The 19,484-nt window shown below is 35.2% G+C and overlaps 1 protein-coding gene across 1 annotated transcript; it reads left to right on the top strand.

The window, feature by feature from the left end:
• The first annotated feature begins 6,910 nt into the window (after nucleotides 1-6,910).
• Nucleotides 6,911-11,336, top strand: LOC141456068 (lazarillo protein-like). Its single transcript, XM_074131672.1, has 6 exons — nucleotides 6,911-7,007; nucleotides 8,850-8,973; nucleotides 9,064-9,197; nucleotides 9,283-9,371; nucleotides 9,447-9,545; nucleotides 11,132-11,336. Exons 1-6 carry the CDS (start codon nucleotides 6,997-6,999, stop codon nucleotides 11,281-11,283), a joined length of 609 nt encoding a protein of 202 aa, XP_073987773.1. The 5' UTR covers nucleotides 6,911-6,996; the 3' UTR covers nucleotides 11,284-11,336.
• Nucleotides 11,337-19,484: the final 8,148 nt, after the last annotated feature.

The raw sequence follows: 19,484 nt of genomic DNA, 5'->3' as shown, positions 1-19,484 counted from the left end.
AGAAATAAAATACCAATTGAAACAATAAATTGCCAAATACAGAAATAGAAATAGAAAAGAAATTTATTATTCTGGGACAATTGTCCCCTAAGAATAAATACAGGAACAAATAGAGGCCTTAACAGTTTGGCCTGTAATAAACAGAAAATAAATAAATAAATAAGTATTTACAATAAGTGAAAATATAAGTGAAAATGAAAGTAAAAATAACAGCAGAAATTAAGGAAATAAATTAAAACAATTAGAATTTCGGAGGAAGCTGAATAGAAAGGAGATAACTGAATAGACGGGATTTAAAGATGGATAGGGTAGGAGCATGGCGGACAGATGAAGGCAAGGAGTTCCAGAGAGAGGTAGCACGTATTAGGAAGGACTTGTCAAAGGATGAGGTACGGTGAGAGGGAATATAGAGATCAGATGAGCGAGATCTAGTGTTACGGAAATGGATGGAGGATTTAAACTTAAGGAGTTGAAAAATATACACGTATTGTAGACGATAGTTAGGCGCAGGATTTGTAGAAGTACTTTTATAACCACTGTACAACCTAATCACCCTTTTTTCAATAAGGAAGAAATTTGGTTGGAATGAGGGACGATCCATATCGTAGATTTGTTAAAGAAATAAAAAGAAATTAAATCTATCTGAGAAAACAAAATTATTTTTTTAATGCTAAATTAACTACTTAAAGAAGATATGTGTATAAGATTTTCAGATTTTAATTTAAGTATCCATTTTAAGATTAAAAGAGTCCCAAAAAAAAAGTTGTTCTGATAAGTTGATCTGCTTGCGACGTCGCCATAACCAGAAAACTGTAAATAACGAATTTAATTTTTCAATCATTTACTACCCACAAAGTAAACAAAGAACCAGTCTGCAGGAATGAACCATATTATCGCAGAGATTGTAGAAATTATAGCCATTTTTAAAGAGAAGGGGGCCTGCATTCATTTTTTTTTGTGGGTAAGGGGGTCATTGTGATATAAAAGAAAACTGAAATTGTGGATAAACTTGCAAAGGAAGCCACCAATAGTGGGGGAAATGGCTAATTATAAATTACCACACACCGATATCAAGTGTACAATTGCAAAAGCAGCACTACAAAAAATGGCAGACAGATTACAGTAATGGTAATGAAAGGATATTCTATAAAACTATGGCAGATCAGTTACCTAGACAACCATGGTTTATAAGGGAACTGTCACTAATAAATGGGTTGTTACGACAATAAGCAGGCTGAGTGAGCGAACCACGCGGTGTGCAGATCGTATCTTCACAGGATCAACAAAAAGGTCCTCTCTCCTCTTTGCGTAGATTGCAATGAGGAGGAGGATTTTGAAACATATAATAATGATATGTCCACGTTATGTAGTAGAAAGGAAACGAATGTTTGACGACTTATACGGGTATTTAGATGCACCCTTTTGCTACGAAGAAATAATATTCTCCACCAACATCTATGTGCTTAAATCTGTAGCAGAGCTAGCAAAGAAATATGAATGTATTTAAAAGTTATAGCCGATTAGAATGAACGGAAGAAAATGATTAGAAAAGGATTACTGTGATTTTAATTTCGGTTAAGCTATAAGGATGGCAGGAATATATAGAGTACTGATCCATCCATTAGTAGTAAGGTTTATGTAAATAGTTGTATGTAGTAGAGGGATGAATGTGTGAAGCGAATGTATTTATAAGTAAGAATGGAGAGTGAGTGATATTCTAGTGATAAGCACCTAGACGATGCTGGCTGTATGGCGAAAGCCAATGCCCCAAAAAAAGCCAAAAACAAACAAACAAAGAACCGAAGAGACTCTGAGCTTGGTTAGAAATCAGATTACACTGATCACAGGACTATTCGCGGGGTGTGCTAGGTTCTGGAAGCACCTGTACAAGGTGGGGGCTTATCAGCTCGAAACCTATGAGCAGATTGTGTCAGAAAGAGGAGGAAACGGCCTCTCATCTGCTGTTCAATTGCGATGCAATCGAGTGGTTACGCTATGAAACCTTTGGAACTTTGAGACCAAAGGTGATAGTAGCACAAAAAGAATTAGGTAGGGGAAGTCTCGACCTCTTTAGTAGGGGAGGTTTCTTCTACTAGATCTAAGAAGGGGAGGGCACAATAAGTCTCTTGTGGCAGTGGTTCCGTGGGGTCCCTTCCCGCTATCGTAATCTTAATTCTAATCTTAACTACACAGATTGTAAATTTAAAAATAAATTTAAAAAAAAAATCCCCTGAAGAGAAAGATATTGTTTACTCTAGAAATTATTTTTGTAGTCAAATTGAATATAATTATTGCTTCGCGAAGTTAGAAAAAAAGCAGTAGATCATTAAAGCACAGTTTTAATGATGACGTCACCTGTTGAGTGAGTGATGGAAGAGATGAGTTTCCAAGAGGAAGTCTGGATAGAGCTTGTGGGCGTGTATGGCTCCAGCCATATTCTAGAGGCACAGGCTGCAGGAAGTCTGAGAGAGAGAGAGAAAGCTAGTTGAAAAGAGGATGAGATTAACAATTCTCTCTGTATGTTAATGTATTCTCGGGCTGGGAGCCGAGAGAGAAGGGGAAATCCCATTCACTAGTCCAGAGAAATGGAATATTAAACAATTCATGATGTAGAAGATAAGTGCACGGACGCGCCCGCCCCCAAACTGTATGACGTGCAGAAGATACTTGGGCAGTACCCTACACCCGCCATTCCTTGTCGTCTTTATATTCGCTCTTCTTCTTCTTCTTCTCGTTCGCCGAGCTACATACTTCAAGCAACAACTTTATACGAAAACGTACTTAGAAACTACACACATTAAATGAAAAACGCAAATTATCTTATCTCCTACGTAATCATCACGGATAAAATCTAGTTTTGGGCAGAATTTAAATTTATTTGATTTGATCTTGAGATTTCTTTCAAAGTCGTACGTTTCCAAATAAATCCTTTAACACAAAACTCTACTTTTAGTATGATGTCTACGGTTATTGCTTTACTCCCTACATTAGGTATTACAATGATCCACTTATAACTAAACCCAGTGCAGGTGTTGGTCTAGTGGTCAAGAGCGAGGCTTTGTAAATGGGAGATCCCAGTTCGTATCACGCGTATGAATACTTTTAAATTTTATTGAATATTAGCATTAATATGAGATGATTTTTTTTATTAATAAAATATTTTAGTAAAGAAGCAATAAACCTTCGCCTACATTAACCCATTATTTTTCATTCAACAATATTGTTCTTCCTTTTATATAATCTAATTTGTGGAGGAAATTATACAAAGTGTATTTTCCATTAGCGGGGAAAATTTATTTAAGCTAATTTTCTAAATTAAAGCAATCCATTAAGGCTTTTCTTTAAGATATTTCTTTAACAAAGTAAAAAAAAAGCAAAGCAATGTATTTATTTTAAGTTTTCTTAATGTCAGAAAATATTAGTATATTGTCTAATTTTCTTGCTGATTTTCCTACCGGAAATAAATGACGCTTGAGTTTCCGTAATCTAATAGTTCGACTGAAATTGGAAGTGCAACTTTCTTCCTCAAATTTCTCGCGAATACTAAAATAGGATTCAACAAATTTCCCTAATATGAATATATAGGCTCTGTGACCGTAAATTATCGGCGAAGAATCGGTCCAAATAAAAACAACAACACGTCTTAGGGAAGGGATTAGTTATGAGGTTAGCATACTGGACTCCCACGCGGAGGTCCCGGGTTCGAATCCAGCAGCTGACCCTTAGATTTTCTCTTCCTAGGAGCTTCTTACAGCTCACTGTCCGGTGATGGACAGTGTTGTCTGTAACGAGAGAACACTGTCCGGAGGCCGGCAGTGCACTGGAAAAAGCTCCGGGCGCTAATGACCTCAGCTGTTGATGCGCCCAAAAAAAAAAAAAAAAAAAAAAAAAAAAGTCTTCTTGCCAACTTTTCGATAAATATATTGTCCTCTTCAGGGCGTGGATATGCGGGTTTGGTTGAGTTACAGAAACTAGTTTCCTAACTAGAAGAGAACAATATATTTGTCGAAACGTTGGCAAAAAGACGAGTTGTTTTTCATTTGGCCGATTCCTCGCCAATTTTGAATCCTTATTTTCCCGAATCTTTGCTAGGGGAAGATCGACCTCATACAAAACAAAAAACAAGAAAAGGCTGTATTTTTTTCAGGGATCTTGGCAGGTACTCCTTGCACGCGTAAAAACTAATCCTGAACACTTCAGACCACTCACATAAAATGCTCCTAAGATCCTACAAAAATAGATGTTGTGTGCAGCTATTTGGGTTTAGCGTTGTCCAAAGGCACAAAACTCGAGCTCTATTAACTAAACTAAGATAACACATTTATTTTTTTTTAAGAATTTCAGGTATGAGGAGCATCGATTAACTAGAAATGCGATGTTTTTGGTTGGAAGTGTAGACACAATAATTGCATCTAAATATTTATAATTTACACATTTTGTTCACAAAACTTAGATACTCCAAGGAGTCGCAATAGATCTTTTGGATTACAAGGGATTTTGCATATAGTTACTCTCTTAGTGATCTATAATCTATAATCATAAGAGCTATAGATTAATCAGTGTGATATAGAAATTTCGAGTTCTCTTACGTTTCCGTCTCGTGCTTCAATCGCTGACTAAGCTAAGATTGTATTGTGAGCCGGACACATAAATGACGTCAAAATCTCTACACCAAACTGATTAATCTACCTCTTATGATGGCTGAAGGTCCGAAATCGGTCAGGGATTCAAAAAAAGAAAAGCGAAAAGCGAAAAAATAAAACATAACCACATTTTCGTTCAATATTGAACTAAATTGAAACTTTTGGCCAACAGAAATTTGTTGTTGACAGCTACGGATTAATCCGAAATTGAATCCAAATATGTCTGTGATCGAACCAATATTAGCCTACATTTAGTTGAGGGAAACTAAACATTTAATAACATTGTTCTATGTAGAATTGTGGATAAAAATTAAATAGATATTCCAAGATTTTTTTGAGAGAGATAGAAAACTGTAAGCAATCTTTTAATGGATCAAACAACTTAGGGAAACATTTTTTTTAAATTTGAAAATAAAGTCAAGCAATTTAGAATTGTCAGCAGCAAAACAATTTAAAGATCAAATAAGCTAAAAAGACGGCAAAATACTATCCATTTTTATCTCGAACAGAATGAATACAATATTTTGATTGTACCCATGTTTTTAAAAGCCTGCTGTTTGCAGTTGACATTTGAATAACAAGGGAAGTTACTCGGATTTATATGGAAAAACTGGACATAGCATCCTTTTTGAAACAAATAAGGAGAAAACTCGGTGAAAATGTTTTTCTTCTTACTTTTATTTTTTAAAATTCGGCTTCCAAGCTCTAATGAACCACTCATTATATCTCCTAAAACTTAACGGCTTAAGACTTATTTAGATTCCAATTCAATTTTAAAATTTAACTTTATTTTCACAACTGCAGTACTTTGCTGCAACAAGTGAAGCTTATAGTACATGATAGTTAGTATAAGTACATGAGTAACATGAGGTGAGAATTCACCCAATGGTGAAACTACCAAAGAAGAACATTTCACTATTTTGTACAAGCATTAACTTCAAAAGAAAGATCAAGTGGCCGCCGGTGCTTCAACTGTCTTGGAGGACTTCCAGGCATTCCAGTAATTTGGGAATCTAGAGAGGTTCTGATGTGAGGAAACTGAAGCGTGCCATAGCTTCGGAAACAAGGAGATCTCGGAGCAAGTTAGAGTTAGAAACAAAGGTAAGGAGCATTAGCGGATTCGAAATTTAAATTCTGAAACTGAAATTTACCTCTATTAAAACTTGCATTGGTTTGAAGATTCTGGAATCAAACACGGCCGCTAATATTTATTTTATCTGAGATGCAATCACTTCATTTCTGCGCTTTATTGCCATTAACCCGATGTTTTTGTAGCTTCATCAATAATTTTTAATGTGAGCATTTGTAAGTTAGTACAGTGTACAGAATACCCAAGATTTGGGAGTCGGCCAAATCGACTGACATCATGAAGAAAACATGTGCTCGTAATGCTCACTGGGACCATTCGAACAACAACAGCATTGGCCAGCCCATCCTTATGCAATCCATAGAATCCAGAAAATGGAATTCTAAGAAGCAAATTTCTTCCTGTACCCTCAGCTGGCTTCCAAAATACAATTTTGGTTTTTTAACAATTTAAAACCTGCTTCTTTTGAGTCAGACATTCAGATTCAGAAGGGATAATAACGGGCAGCTCCACCAAAAGATGGGGAAAGAAACGCAGGCAATCTAAAATGCCTATTGTTCCCCGCCCATCCCTCATCTCATCAGAGACACCGGGTCTTCAAGACCAACAAATCCGGCTAAAGATTGCCGGATAACGGTTGAATAAACTAATAAAGTAGTGACAGGACCCTAGGGAGCATGGCGACTCAAAAGCCCAGTATCTTTGCAATCCTTAAGCTCGCCAAATACGGCACAGTATTATCGGACAAGATGTAATTTTACTATTCTCTATTTCCACGAAAAAGAAATTAATGCAATCGCCGAGATTTTCTCAAATTCCGTTTCCGGCGAAAACATATTGACGATTATGAAGATGTAAATTTTGAACTGGTTAATTTAAGAAGGAATTTAATCAGCAGAAAGGTTACCCTAATCAGTGTAAATTGAAAATAGATTGAAAAGGTTTAAAGTTCAATAGCACCAATTTGCTGTTCTCAAACCACCTGACATTTTGTTCAACAATGCATTTAACAAAGATTACAGTTTTTCAGAAATACAAGGAAGTGATGAGATGGCTGAATTTACTTTAATTATTTTTATGATCTTCCACTTAAATGCTAACATCTATGTATAAAGTGTCATTAGCAATAAAAACTGATAAGGATGAAGTACTTGACAAAAAAATTCATTAAATATAAGTATAAAAATAACTGCGTAGTCTTTTAATCTTTTTATGCCAGTATAGATTGGTGTTTGCTTTTATTTGGTGAAATTTCGAACATTGAACATGGATAAATTGTAAGTTTTTCATAATTTTCTTTCAAAATGCTAAATATCGTGAAACTAAAATTAGGATTTTTTTTTTTGTTTGTTTACAGTAATTTTTACTAAGCCTTAGGTAGGCGCCACGATAGCCGAGCGGTTATAGGCTAGACCCGCAAAGCTAAGGTGTATTGCTGGTTAGTGGGTTCGATTCCCCTGGTCTAGGCCTTAGATTTTATTTAATGTTTAATATGAGAAATTTACAGTAAAGTATGTTAGTCGGTTATAGGCTAGACCCGCAAAGCTAAGATGTATTGTTGGTTTAGTGGGTTCGATTCCCCTAGACTAGGTCTTGGATTTTATTTAATGGTTAATATGAGAAATTTACAGTAAAGTATGTTAGGAGGTTATAGGCTAGACCCGCAAAGCTAAGGTGTATTGTTGGTTAGTGGGTTCGATTCCCCTGGACTTGGTCTTGGATTTTATTTAATGGTTAATATGAGAAATTTACAGTAAAGTATGTTAGTCGGTTATAGGCTAGACCCGCAAAGCTAAGATGTATTGTTGGTTTAGTGGGTTCGATTCCCCTAGACTAGGTCTTGGATTTTATTTAATGGTTAATATGAGAAATTTACAGTAAAGTATGTTAGGAGGTTATAGGCTAGACCCGCAAAGCTAAGGTGTATTGTTGGTTAGTGGGTTCGATTCCCCTGGACTTGGTCTTGGATTTTATTTAATGGTTAATATGAGAAATTTACAGTAAAGTATGTTAGTCGGTTATAGGCTAGACCCGCAAAGCTAAGATGTATTGTTGGTTTAGTGGGTTCGATTCCCCTAGACTAGGTCTTGGATTTTATTTAATGGTTAATATGAGAAATTTACAGTAAAGTATGTTAGGAGGTTATAGGCTAGACCCGCAAAGCTAAGGTGTATTGTTGGTTAGTGGGTTCGATTCCCCTGGACTTGGTCTTGGATTTTATTTAATGGTTAATATGAAAATTCATTGTAAAGCATGTTTGCTAGTCGCCTCCGTCCATGAAACCTCTCTAATTTGGTAGTTGGACGTAAAACCTGCCTGCAAAAAATAGGCTTTACTTAACTTCACTTTTTACTAAACCTTAGGTTGCTTCAGTCGAATGAAGCGCCTAGTCCCAGTGCCTAAATAAACCCTCTTAAAATAATTTAAAGGCACCCCCTGTCTAGAAAAGATCCCAAAATTGCATTTACCTGAAATAAAGGTATATTTTAAATGTTGTAATGAATATTTAATGAATGTATGACGTTTAAAGTGAATCGCGGAAGTGGTTTGTGGTGAATTTCGTGACATCGAATAGAAAATTTGGCGTGGAAATTCTCTCCCCCTCACTTAAGTTTCTCACAAAGTTTTCAACCAGAAAATTGTCTTAAAACTCGTACCAAATTTAACTTTAACCAGCTTTATCAAGTTTATAACCAAACATTATATTGAAATGTAAACTTATAGGGAACCCTTAATGCATCACTTTCTCGAGATCTATCCTAGAACGCGTTTTTTCTAACAAAATGATAAAACTATTCTAAGTGCATACGCAATTTGTCAGAAAAGCCTAAGAAGCTATTTTTGATATAGTGGACTATTCAAGAAGAGGTAACGGAAGTACCAAAAGGTTGCAAGTTATTTTCTTTCTTTTTAAGTTCAACATAGTTTAAACTCCCCTTAAGTGGAAAGGCACAAATGTAGTTAGGTCCTTAGTACTGGATAATATCTTCGTAGTGCGCATATTTTTATACCTGCCCCGACCGGTTTAGGAAGTCCATCTATCATCAGAGTTCGATTATCAGTAGAGATAGAAAATCAAAGGTATTTTGCAATTTTGTTCATTTATACTTTATTCTTAGCTGTGCAGCTATCTGTCTGTCGGCGTTCATAAGCATGGCCATAGCAACGCCAGTAATTCCATGGGTTTACGGAACGTGTGAAGATAATGATCATACTTATATGAACGAGTTCGATTCCGAAAAGGTACAGTTCAAATTTTTTTTAAAATATTATTTTTTCACTGATCGCTCAGAAAATAATGTAATTGTAAAATAATTTTTTTCCACTGTTAAGTTTTTCAATGGTACATGGTATGAATCATTCAGCCGTGGTGTTTATCTATTCGAAGATAATGGAATTTGTCCAGCTTTTCAGTCGAAAATTACTGGTGATTCTGTGAAATTTTTCTTCTATCACTGCGTACATCAGTAAGTGAATAGTTTCAGTAGTACTTTTGTTGTGAAATGTGAATATGGGAAATTAAACTGCTATAAAATTTTCCACGGCACACAGAGATAGGAAATGGGAAAATCTAACCGGAACAGCGAAATTCAGTGAAATGGAAGGATCACAATTCGTAATGCTATTCCACTCTCTAGCTGGTACAATTATATTTTTCTTTAATTTTTATTACATCATTAATTTAATGGTTTATTAATTGACATTTTCAATTTTAGATTTGGACGTTGCTGTAGTTCCATTCTCAGTAATCGATACTGATTATAAAAATTACGCAGTATTGTATTCTTGTCAAGAAGCTTTTGGAATGAAATTAGGTTAGTTCAGACTCTTAAATGGTTTTGGTATTGCCTTAACCAGTTAAGCATGGAATTTAGTTTTAAAAAAAAAACCCACAGTGTGCGGAATTAAAAATCAGACAATGACATGTGTATGTATACACGTCGAACGCAGGGCAAAACAAACAAAAAGTTTACAACGTCGTAATATAGCCACTGCAAGCACTTTTTCTGCAATCTCTGGGGCTTGAGATTACAGAGCATTCTATGCTCTTTCAAAATCTTGCACCGCTTCACATATGCATTATCTAGTTAACTAGAGACGCAAGAGTTTTTTACAAGGAAGAAAAGAGCTTTGAATTCTGTGCAAAATGAAATCATGCTTGTACTAAGGTTTGAATCTCTATCTAAGGTAAAAACGGCATTGCACAAGGTTTGAGAGCTTCTATTTGTGTGCGTAATTCCTAATCTCTAATGCGGAGACTCCCTCCACCCCCTCCGTATAAAGTACTTGGCAGTTCTATTGGTAAGATAAAGGTAAACATCCCCCCAAATAATATTCTTATTGTATTTTATTAAAATTTCGAGTTTTTATAGTTAATGGCAATTTTATATTTTTCACAACGAGTATACACGTCGAACGCACCGTAATGGAGATTTGGTTTGACGTGTATATCTTAAATCACTAGGGGAAAACGTAACATATTTACTCACACGAGATTCATTCATTGCACATTCAATCACTAATATAAAATGATTCTATAAAAGGAAGCGTGATGTCACAGCTCACCATAAGACCCTAAAATTAATATTTACACCAAAGTGATTGGTTTGACATAAAATTTGAACAAGTCAAATGACATTTGTGGCGATTGGCCAAGAAAATTACGGAAAAAAAAAACCCCAAAAGTTTTGCCCAGACACACTTCCGGTGGTGTGATACTGTTCTAATACTGTTCAGCAATTTGATTGGAGTAAATTTTTTCATGCACGAGTAGTACGGTAAACCACTCAAAAAATAGCACATTAAATTTTAGGACTCCTTAAATTTCCACCTATCCCTTAATAACTAAGCTTTAAGTTAAATAAAAGTACTAGATGGTACGGATTAGCTAAGTGGTTAGCTCACTGGATTGCCATTCGGAGATTATTTTTAGATTTTCTCATATTTGGAGCTTCTTACAGCTCTTTCTAAATAACCTGTTGTAGGGGATGGTCGAAGGGTTAAAAAACACTTTTCTAAACTCAGGGAAAGCCATGAAACTTATTTGAAAATTTATGAAAATACAAAAACGAAAGTTTGACTATTTTTTTTTTCCATTTTCATTTGCGGGGGGCAGGCCTAGTGGTTACGAAGAGTGGTTTTATAATTAGGAGATCCCCAGTTCGAATCTCGCGTATAAACTACTTTTTATTTACTAGAATAAAGTCAAAAATAAAGTATGAGCTTTCGCCACCTAGTTGGTAGTTGGACGTTGAAGCACCGCCCTGAAAAAATAGACGATTACTCTACTTCCTTTAACGGACGTTAAGATAAAGGCAAACTGAAAATTTATTATTGTATTATCTATTTGTTAAAATAAAATTTATCAATGTCTTTCAACTAAAGTATACGATATTTACAGAAATGGTTCTGGCGTATACACGCAAGAGAAATGACAAATCTAAATTTCTTAAAGTGAAGAGAGCAATTGAAGCTGCAAAATTAGATTCGTATATATTCACTGAACGTTACTGTTATACTCATTATTGTGAAGGAGATGAACCAAAGTTGTAATATTTATTTATTTATTTATTTATTTTATAATTTATTAAACATCTTTCACTTTATTATTTTTATTATTTAAGTTTATGACCTATTTGGTTATTAGATTAGATTTGGAGTTAAAAAGTTGTCTACTTAAGACTAGCTCATAGATTTCTGTTAAATAAATTCATATGTATCAAAGCATACAGCTAAGAACATTTCTCCAACAGCTCGGCATCTAGACGAAGAATCAAATTTATAATTTGATTCACACACACTCACACGCACACAACTAATAAAGACCATAACAGTTTGTTTTATTTTTATTTTCACTTTATTAGTACATTTACAACTGCAACAAAAGTCCGTGCAAAGTCAGAGAGTTAGCACTACTGGAGCGTATCGAGGTTATGTTTAGTTAGTAGCATCTCTTGGAAGGACACACACCAAGTTTCAGCCAGATCGGTCTATTTCTTTGTGTTTGGCATTCGTTTGAATCGAGGAAGTCGAGTGATTTTCAAAAAATGGACGAAAAAGATTTCGTGTGTTGATTAAACACTACTTTATGAAAGGCAAAACGCCTCAGGAGACTAAAGAGAAGCTTGATAAACATTATGGTGACTCTGCACCTTCGATTAGAACAGTTTATTAGTGGTTTCAAAACTTTCGGAGTGGCCATATGGGCAAAAAGTGACGCTGAACTTTCTGGACGCCCTGTTGTGGTTACTACTCCAGAAATCATTGATAAAATCCATGATATGGTGATGGATGACAGAAGAGTGAAGGTGCGTGAGATTGCTAGTGCTGTGGGCATCTCGAATGAACGGGTACATAATATTTTGCATCAACATTTGGGACATGACAAAGCTATCCGCAAGATGGGTGCCGCGATTGCTCACGCTTGACCAAAAACGAAATCGTGTGAAGTGTTGCAAGGACGGTTTGCAACTGTTCCAGAAGAATCCGCAGGACTTTAAGCGTCGTTTCGTCACTGTGGATGAAACATGGATACATCACTACACTCCTGAGACCAAAGAACAATCTAAACAATGGGTTACCAAGGGGGAATCTGAAAAAAGGCGAAGACCGTTCCTTCGGCCTGAAAGATTATGGCGACTGTCTTTTGGGATTCGCAAGGAATAAACCTCATCGACTATCTAAAAAAGGGTAAAACTATTACAGGTGCATATTATTCATCGTTATTGGACCGTTTGAAAACCGAGCTGCAAGAAAAACGCCCACGATTGGCCCACCAAAAAAGTCCTTTTCCATCACGACAACGCACCAGCTCACACCTCAGCAGTTGTGGTCGCAAAATTAATGGAAATAGGGTTCCAACTCGTTTCACATCCCCCCTATTCTCCAGACTTGGCTCCCTCGGACTACTATTTGTTCTCCAATATGAAGAAATGGCTGGCGGGAAAAAGATTTTATTCAAACGAGGAGGTGATTGCAGAAACGAATGGCTATTTTTCAGACTTGGACAAATCCTATTATTCGGAAGGGATCAACAAACTAGAGCAGCGTTGGACGAAGTGTATAAGCCTAAAAGGAGACTATGTTGAAAAATAAAAAAGGTTTACCCCAAAAAACTAAGTAGTTTTTATTTTTGTACGGACTTTTCAAACGACCCTCGTAGTCTAGTAAGTAGCTTTAACAGTTTGTTAAAAAATAAATAAATAAAAATAACGTTTTTGTTATTCATTAAATCTCAATAATAAAAGGATTTTATGCAAACAAACAGTAATTGAAGTAATTTTGTAAACATAAAACTTGATACACTTTAAAGGATGCTGAACACGAAAATGTGACATAAAATTGAAATAGATGCACTAGAAGTAAAGGAAGTGCAATTTTATGGCGGAAGATCAAGTCTTTTTTTGAGGGAAATAAAGAAATCACAACTTCAAAACAGATGAAGATAGAAGATCCCAGTTTCTGACGTTGAATTCCATTTTCTATTTGGAACTACCCAATATGCTTTATTCAATTTAAGCACAACCTAATCTGTATAAAAACAAGATGTATAACTTTGTTTTTACAAAAATATCCAACGCTCGAGTAGCAATACTATAATTATTATTCATAAAAATAGTGGAAAAGATTCCACATGTGCTATTTCTGCAAACTAATTAGTATACACCAACGTGTAGACAGTAAACAAACATAAAACAGAATATTGGAAAACGGAAAAATCATATGGATTTCCAAATCCATGGAAAAGTAAAATCGTGCCAATATTATTGTTTACCACCCAATATTTGTGCTCTCTATGCATTTCTGTAGCATTAAACAAAATACATAAAATATGACCCGAGGTATGTTTTGTAAATATTTGCATCAAAAGCTCAGTGAAAACCTCATGCCAGTTAATAACATTATGATCTTAACGTATGCAACACGATCAATCGGTTGTGTGGGTGGTTTGACTGCGTCAAACAATAATTTAATTTTCAAGTTCAATAGAATAATAATTAAAATTTAATGGGGAAAAATAACAAAAATGGCTTTAGGGGAAAAAAGATTTTTTTAAAAAAGGGACAATTGAAGATAGTAAATTGGATTTTAAAATGTAAATTGAGAGAACATCTCACTTTTTCATTTACTATTCTCAACTTTCTCTTACGAATTTTTATCAAAATGTGAATATTTACTAAAATTTAGCGAGCTCTAATAAAATTGCCCGGTATTCTTTGTTTTTTTTGCGGGGCTCGCCTTAATCCGATCTGATAAAATTCCTCTACCAAAGATTTTTACAACTCCTACATCCTATCATCACAATCCACTGGCATTCACCAGCTTAGTTATCCTAAGCTTAGTTAACAAGATCAATGGACTGTTGTTCATTTGAATCAAGTCCAACATCACTGGCCATTGGGAAATCTACTTCCCCACGACAAGACAAACGCTATACTCTTCACCAAAACGCAGACCCACTTTTAACGGACAAATCAGATGTAAATAACACACTCATTTCGTGGTCTACCCACGTAAAGTACTTAGGGCTAACTTTAGACAACAAACTGGCTTTCACTACGCACGTCCAGGACAAAGTAAACGCAGGCAAACTGGACTATAAGACTATTATTTCCTCTTCTCTCACGTGACTCCAAAATAAGACTGTGACTAAACAAACTACTCCTCTACAAAGTAGTCATTAGGCCGAGGTTGTTCTACGCCTACGCTCCGCCTTGTAGTAGCAATATCAAGAAAATTCAGATAACCCAAAACAAATTTCTCAGACTCGCAACAGACTCTCCACGAGACTGCGTCCATTATCCCGCCCCGTACACTCCTAAAAACCAAAATCGTCTGCTCAAACTCCTTTCCATCTTAGACTGTCATCCCAATCCCACTATGCCGCGACATAGCCTCCTACAGATTCTTCTACAACATACAGACACAGAAGACTAAAGCATATCCTACTCTAACTCTCTACACTAGCTGCAGGCTTTTCCTCTCATTTTTTCCCTGCATTCCAATTCTCCTCACCTAACTTTTCTCTTACTTCACATAGTTAAGAAGGTTGAAATGTTTTTTTATACATTTATACTTCTTTATTTATTTTATGTATTGTATAGTGCTGCACGAGAAACGAGATAAATCTCGGTCTCGGTCTCGGTACCGAGACCGAGACGAGACTTGAGCAACCGAGACCGAGACATGATATATATCTCGTCGAGAAATCTCGGTCTCGTCTCGGTTTTTCAAATATTAATTTTTAGCTACAAAATTATAAAATTGTGTTCTTTATTAATAAATAATCATTACGGGTATTGAATTAATTATTAAAAGATACGATTTTATTATATGTGTTCAATATTACTACATCTATTTGACTTCGAATTACGTAAGTAAAGTAAGCAAAGTAAAGTAATCGCCTATTTTTTCAGGCGGGGCTTTACGTCCAACTACCAATTAGGTGTCGCGGACGGAGGCGACTAGCAAACATACTTTACTGTAAATTTCTCATATTAACCATTAAATAAAATCCAAGGCTTAAGACCGGGAATCGAACCCAGTACCACATAAATTCACTAAATTTCACTATTCATATCATAAAAGAGCTTTTACTGAGTCAGAAGTTAGAGAAGATCTTCTGTTGGTCATTATCATCGCAGCTTGCGAAAATAATCTTTTCGATTGCACTGAAGTTGCACTGATACTAAAAATATCTTTCGCCATTCTAGACAAATTTTTGAAGGAATTCTCAAGTGTTTTCCACCATTCTAAAATGTCAACGTCTACTGGTGCTTGGTCTAATTTGGTGTAATTAATTATTTCTGTCTTCCATGCTTCGGTGATATTTGCTGATTTTTGAGCAAATGGCGCAAAAATATTGATGCAGTCGTCGTCGTCATCAAAAGGTGAATCATCAGATTCTTTATCTTCACCAACAGCCATAACTAATGGAGCGGGAAAGTTTGTTGGGAGGTGTATTTTTTATTTCACGAATCGACTTGTTATAGCAGGCAGATATGTTATTTGGGTCTTTCATTTGGCGCGTCTTTAACATCTTTTTGAAATTATATAAAGATATATAACAGTAATAGTAATAAATGATGCATTGAAGTGTAAGTAGTTGTCTTCTTTTACACACATTTTCATTACCAATATATAAATTAAAATAATTATTAGAAAATAATAACATTTTTTGAAAAGATTATTAATAGCAAACCGCTTTTAATACTTAAACAAAAATTTAAAAAAACCGAGACCGAGATATCTCGACGAGACCGAGACTTGAGCGACCGAGACCGAGACCGAGATCGAGACTGCATAAAGTCTCGCCTCGTCTCGGTCTCGTGCAGCACTAGTATTGTATATATTTATTATAATAAATATTTATTCTATTCTATTCTTCTTCAAGAGTAACTCATCATCACCTCAAATAAGAGAACCTAACTGTAGGACTGACCTAAATCCACAAAAGATAAGCCCAGATTTTTTTTATTGTAGTGAAATTAATGAATGTACAAAGTAATTTGTTAGTATTTCTGTCCATAGATTTTTTTTGAGCGTATTTTTAGTAAATTGAATATTTTTTTATTTATCAGCAGGGTACGGGGAACGTTAAAACCGCTATGCATTAAAATTGCCAGTGATTATGATAATTCTACTGTTATCAGAGTTTTCTAAAAGAACATTTAAGAGATTAAAGCTAGAGCTTGGAAGAAAAAGTAAAAAATATTATCATATAAATTCAAATGAACAAAAATCTTATCTGGGAATTTAGTTGTTGTTTACATAAAAGGAGAATTTTTATGTAAATAAGATGCAGAAATGGATACAGCAAGAGCGTACTTAATTAAGTTGTAAGAGATTTAAAAAAGTAAAATCAACAACAAAATATTTTTTTGAATAAAAAAAAAATTCATATTTATATAAAATAAATTAATTAAGCTAAAATTAACATAAGGTAAATGGTAAATAAAAATTTCTGGTAATCCATAACTAAGATGACACGTACGAATTCTAGCGTGGGAATCATTCATTAGGCTAGTTATGTTCTAACCAGTAGCGTAACTTGGTATCATCCTTTTAAGATAGGAACTGGGCAAAACTATTAACGATCTCCCCAACTTTACTCAACTTCTGAAGAATGTACTGTGCCTTCAAAGGTGCCTCCTCAGATTCAGAGAGCAGTTGATAACCTCCTGGCTAACCTGGCTTGCGAGCCAAGTTAAAAAAATTGAAATATGATTAATAAATACCAGATTTTGAAATGGACTAGCACCTTTAATTTTTGACGATATCGAATTGCGGTTTCCGGTTTCACTTTTTATACTCTTTAAAAGTGTGTATATGAAAATGGGGGGGGGTCTCACTTTTGGTCGCGCGTCAGCCGCGTATGCGAGCAAGAATCTAAAATCAAGTCCCATATTCTGAGGTGACGGGCAACAAATTTTTCCTCTACCATTTTTTTTGCTCAGATTAACCGTTAAAGCATGAAATGCATTTGAGCCGTCTTAAAATGAATACCCTGTATATTACACACCAGTGTAGCAAGAATACAATGGCACTCATATCCGGAATGACCATAGAATTCGATTACAGGAACGTAATCAATCGATTAAAGTCTTTTGAAGCCTAAAACCACGTATCAATCTACTAGAATCCTCTCAGTGTATCTTGCACACTCTGCTTCTGGTAAGAACTTCTTAGTGACCGATTCTAAGTACAGACAAAAAAAAAAGTTGGAAAGATTTCCAGCTACCAACTGAGATGATGCAGATTTCTAACTACCAACTGAGATGATGCAGATTTCTAACCACAAACTGAGATGATGCCAAGTTAAAGTGGTGAAATATCGTCTATTCTTCAAGTAGCTAGAAGAAACTGACATGTCCCCTCCTCAGCCAGCTGGGCAAGCAATGCCCCATATAAAATAAAAAAAAAAAGTTTCTACCAAATCAACAAATTATGTATAGACATTGCGAGGATACAGGACTTAGGACTGTTATGGGGCTGACGAGGAAAGAATAAGGATCCTCAGTAAAACCAAACGGTCATGATAATTTGCCACAATCAGCCTCCCCTACGATCAATACTGCAAGCATGTGCATGCATGCTTTAACATATTTACGTCACAGTTCCAATCAAATATAGAGCATTAATTAAATCACTTAACAGATAAGCTAAAATAAAAACAAGTAAATACACTGTAATATAATTTAAACCGATTTACACTTTATTAAAAACTGCTACATATAGGCAGGCGAGTCATGACGTCAGTATATTTGACCTCTATGACGTAATAACGCATAATTTATAACAACACTCAACTGTACGTCATCATGAACATGTAGTTTATATTTAAACGCAAATCTTTGTTAACTTTACCTTTCAACAAAATTTTGTATGAATAGGATTTTTATGTTTAATTATTTATACCCATCTGGGCGATTGGAATAGTTCTGTGGGCGTTCAACCCAAACCCACCACCAATCCTCTAAAGAATTCAATCTCTACAAAATAAATTACTTCGATCCATAGTCTTAGATCTTAACATTCCTTTCGTCACCCAAGTAGCCAAAACCCGATAAAGGAAATCGTACTTCAACCATCAATCATACCAAATCTTTTAGCTCAAAATCTTGCTACTAGAACTATTTCTGACAATCAACAAGAAGACGGTGATCTCTCTTTTGCAGAGAATAGACTAAAAGTTCAATGTTATGGAGAGTTACCACTGGGTAACTTCTCCACTCGTTAGTATTCACTTCTATTCAGAGTTATCATTGTTGCTTGTTGCACCAATGCGCTGATTGTTACCAAAATTGACTAGAGAAAAAAAATAAAATTATTTTAGAAAAACTAAATTTGCTTCTCCTTAATAAAACCAACCTTAAGCGAGAATTCGCTCTGTAAAGGGTACGTTTACAACGGAGCGGTGAGTATAGATGATAGCAGAGATGATAACTGATAGAGTAAAATATAATCGCTGATTAGTGTGCACAACGGAGCTGTGATACATGCAACATGCCCGAGTAGTGAAGAAGAGTTTTTATGTTCAGCAGCCACGAAATGGTATATTTTAAAGAAAAAACGCTTTAGAAAATATCATGTACATCCCAGAAATAATAAACGAAGAACTTTGGGTGAATTTCACTATTTATATAAGGAACTTAGAAATTATCCGGATCGTTTTTTTGAATATGTGAGGATGGGTCCACCCACATTCAACTATATTTTAGAAAAAATAAGGTCAAAATTAAGAAAACTTTGGAAAAATTGTCATGGAAATCCTATAACCATAGAAGAAAAACTAGTGATTACTCTTAAGTTAGTAATGATTTGATTGAAAAGAAACAAATAAATACACATGAAAATAAATGTAAGCACGATTTAAAAAACAAAATATTGTTTAAAAGTAAATAATAAAATAATAACCAAAAATAATGAGTAAAGACAGCACTAAATAATTTTTCGACGTCCATTTTGAAGCTCCGATACTGGAGTTCAGCTAGCAGAAAAATGAAAAATTCAATTCTATCATCTATGCTCGTTTATAGCATCGCGTATGAGTCACTAGTCGAAGCTTCGTTGTGCACGCTCACATAAGAATGTACTAGGTTATTCTATAAGCGCTGATGCATCACTGCTATCATCTCCGCTATCATCTATGCTCACAGCTCCGTTGTGAACGTACCCTAAGCCTCCTTACAGAGAAACTAGTTAGGGAATCTAATATTCAGCATCCAGTAAATGAAGATGAAAGGAAATGTATG

The sequence above is a fragment of the Rhodnius prolixus genome, unplaced genomic scaffold, assembly GCF_049639745.1.
Source record: "Rhodnius prolixus isolate KJV_2025 unplaced genomic scaffold, Rpr scaffold_4, whole genome shotgun sequence".
In the NCBI taxonomy this organism is placed as follows: domain Eukaryota; kingdom Metazoa; phylum Arthropoda; class Insecta; order Hemiptera; family Reduviidae; genus Rhodnius; species Rhodnius prolixus.
This window is presented reverse-complemented; position numbering and strand designations above follow the sequence as displayed.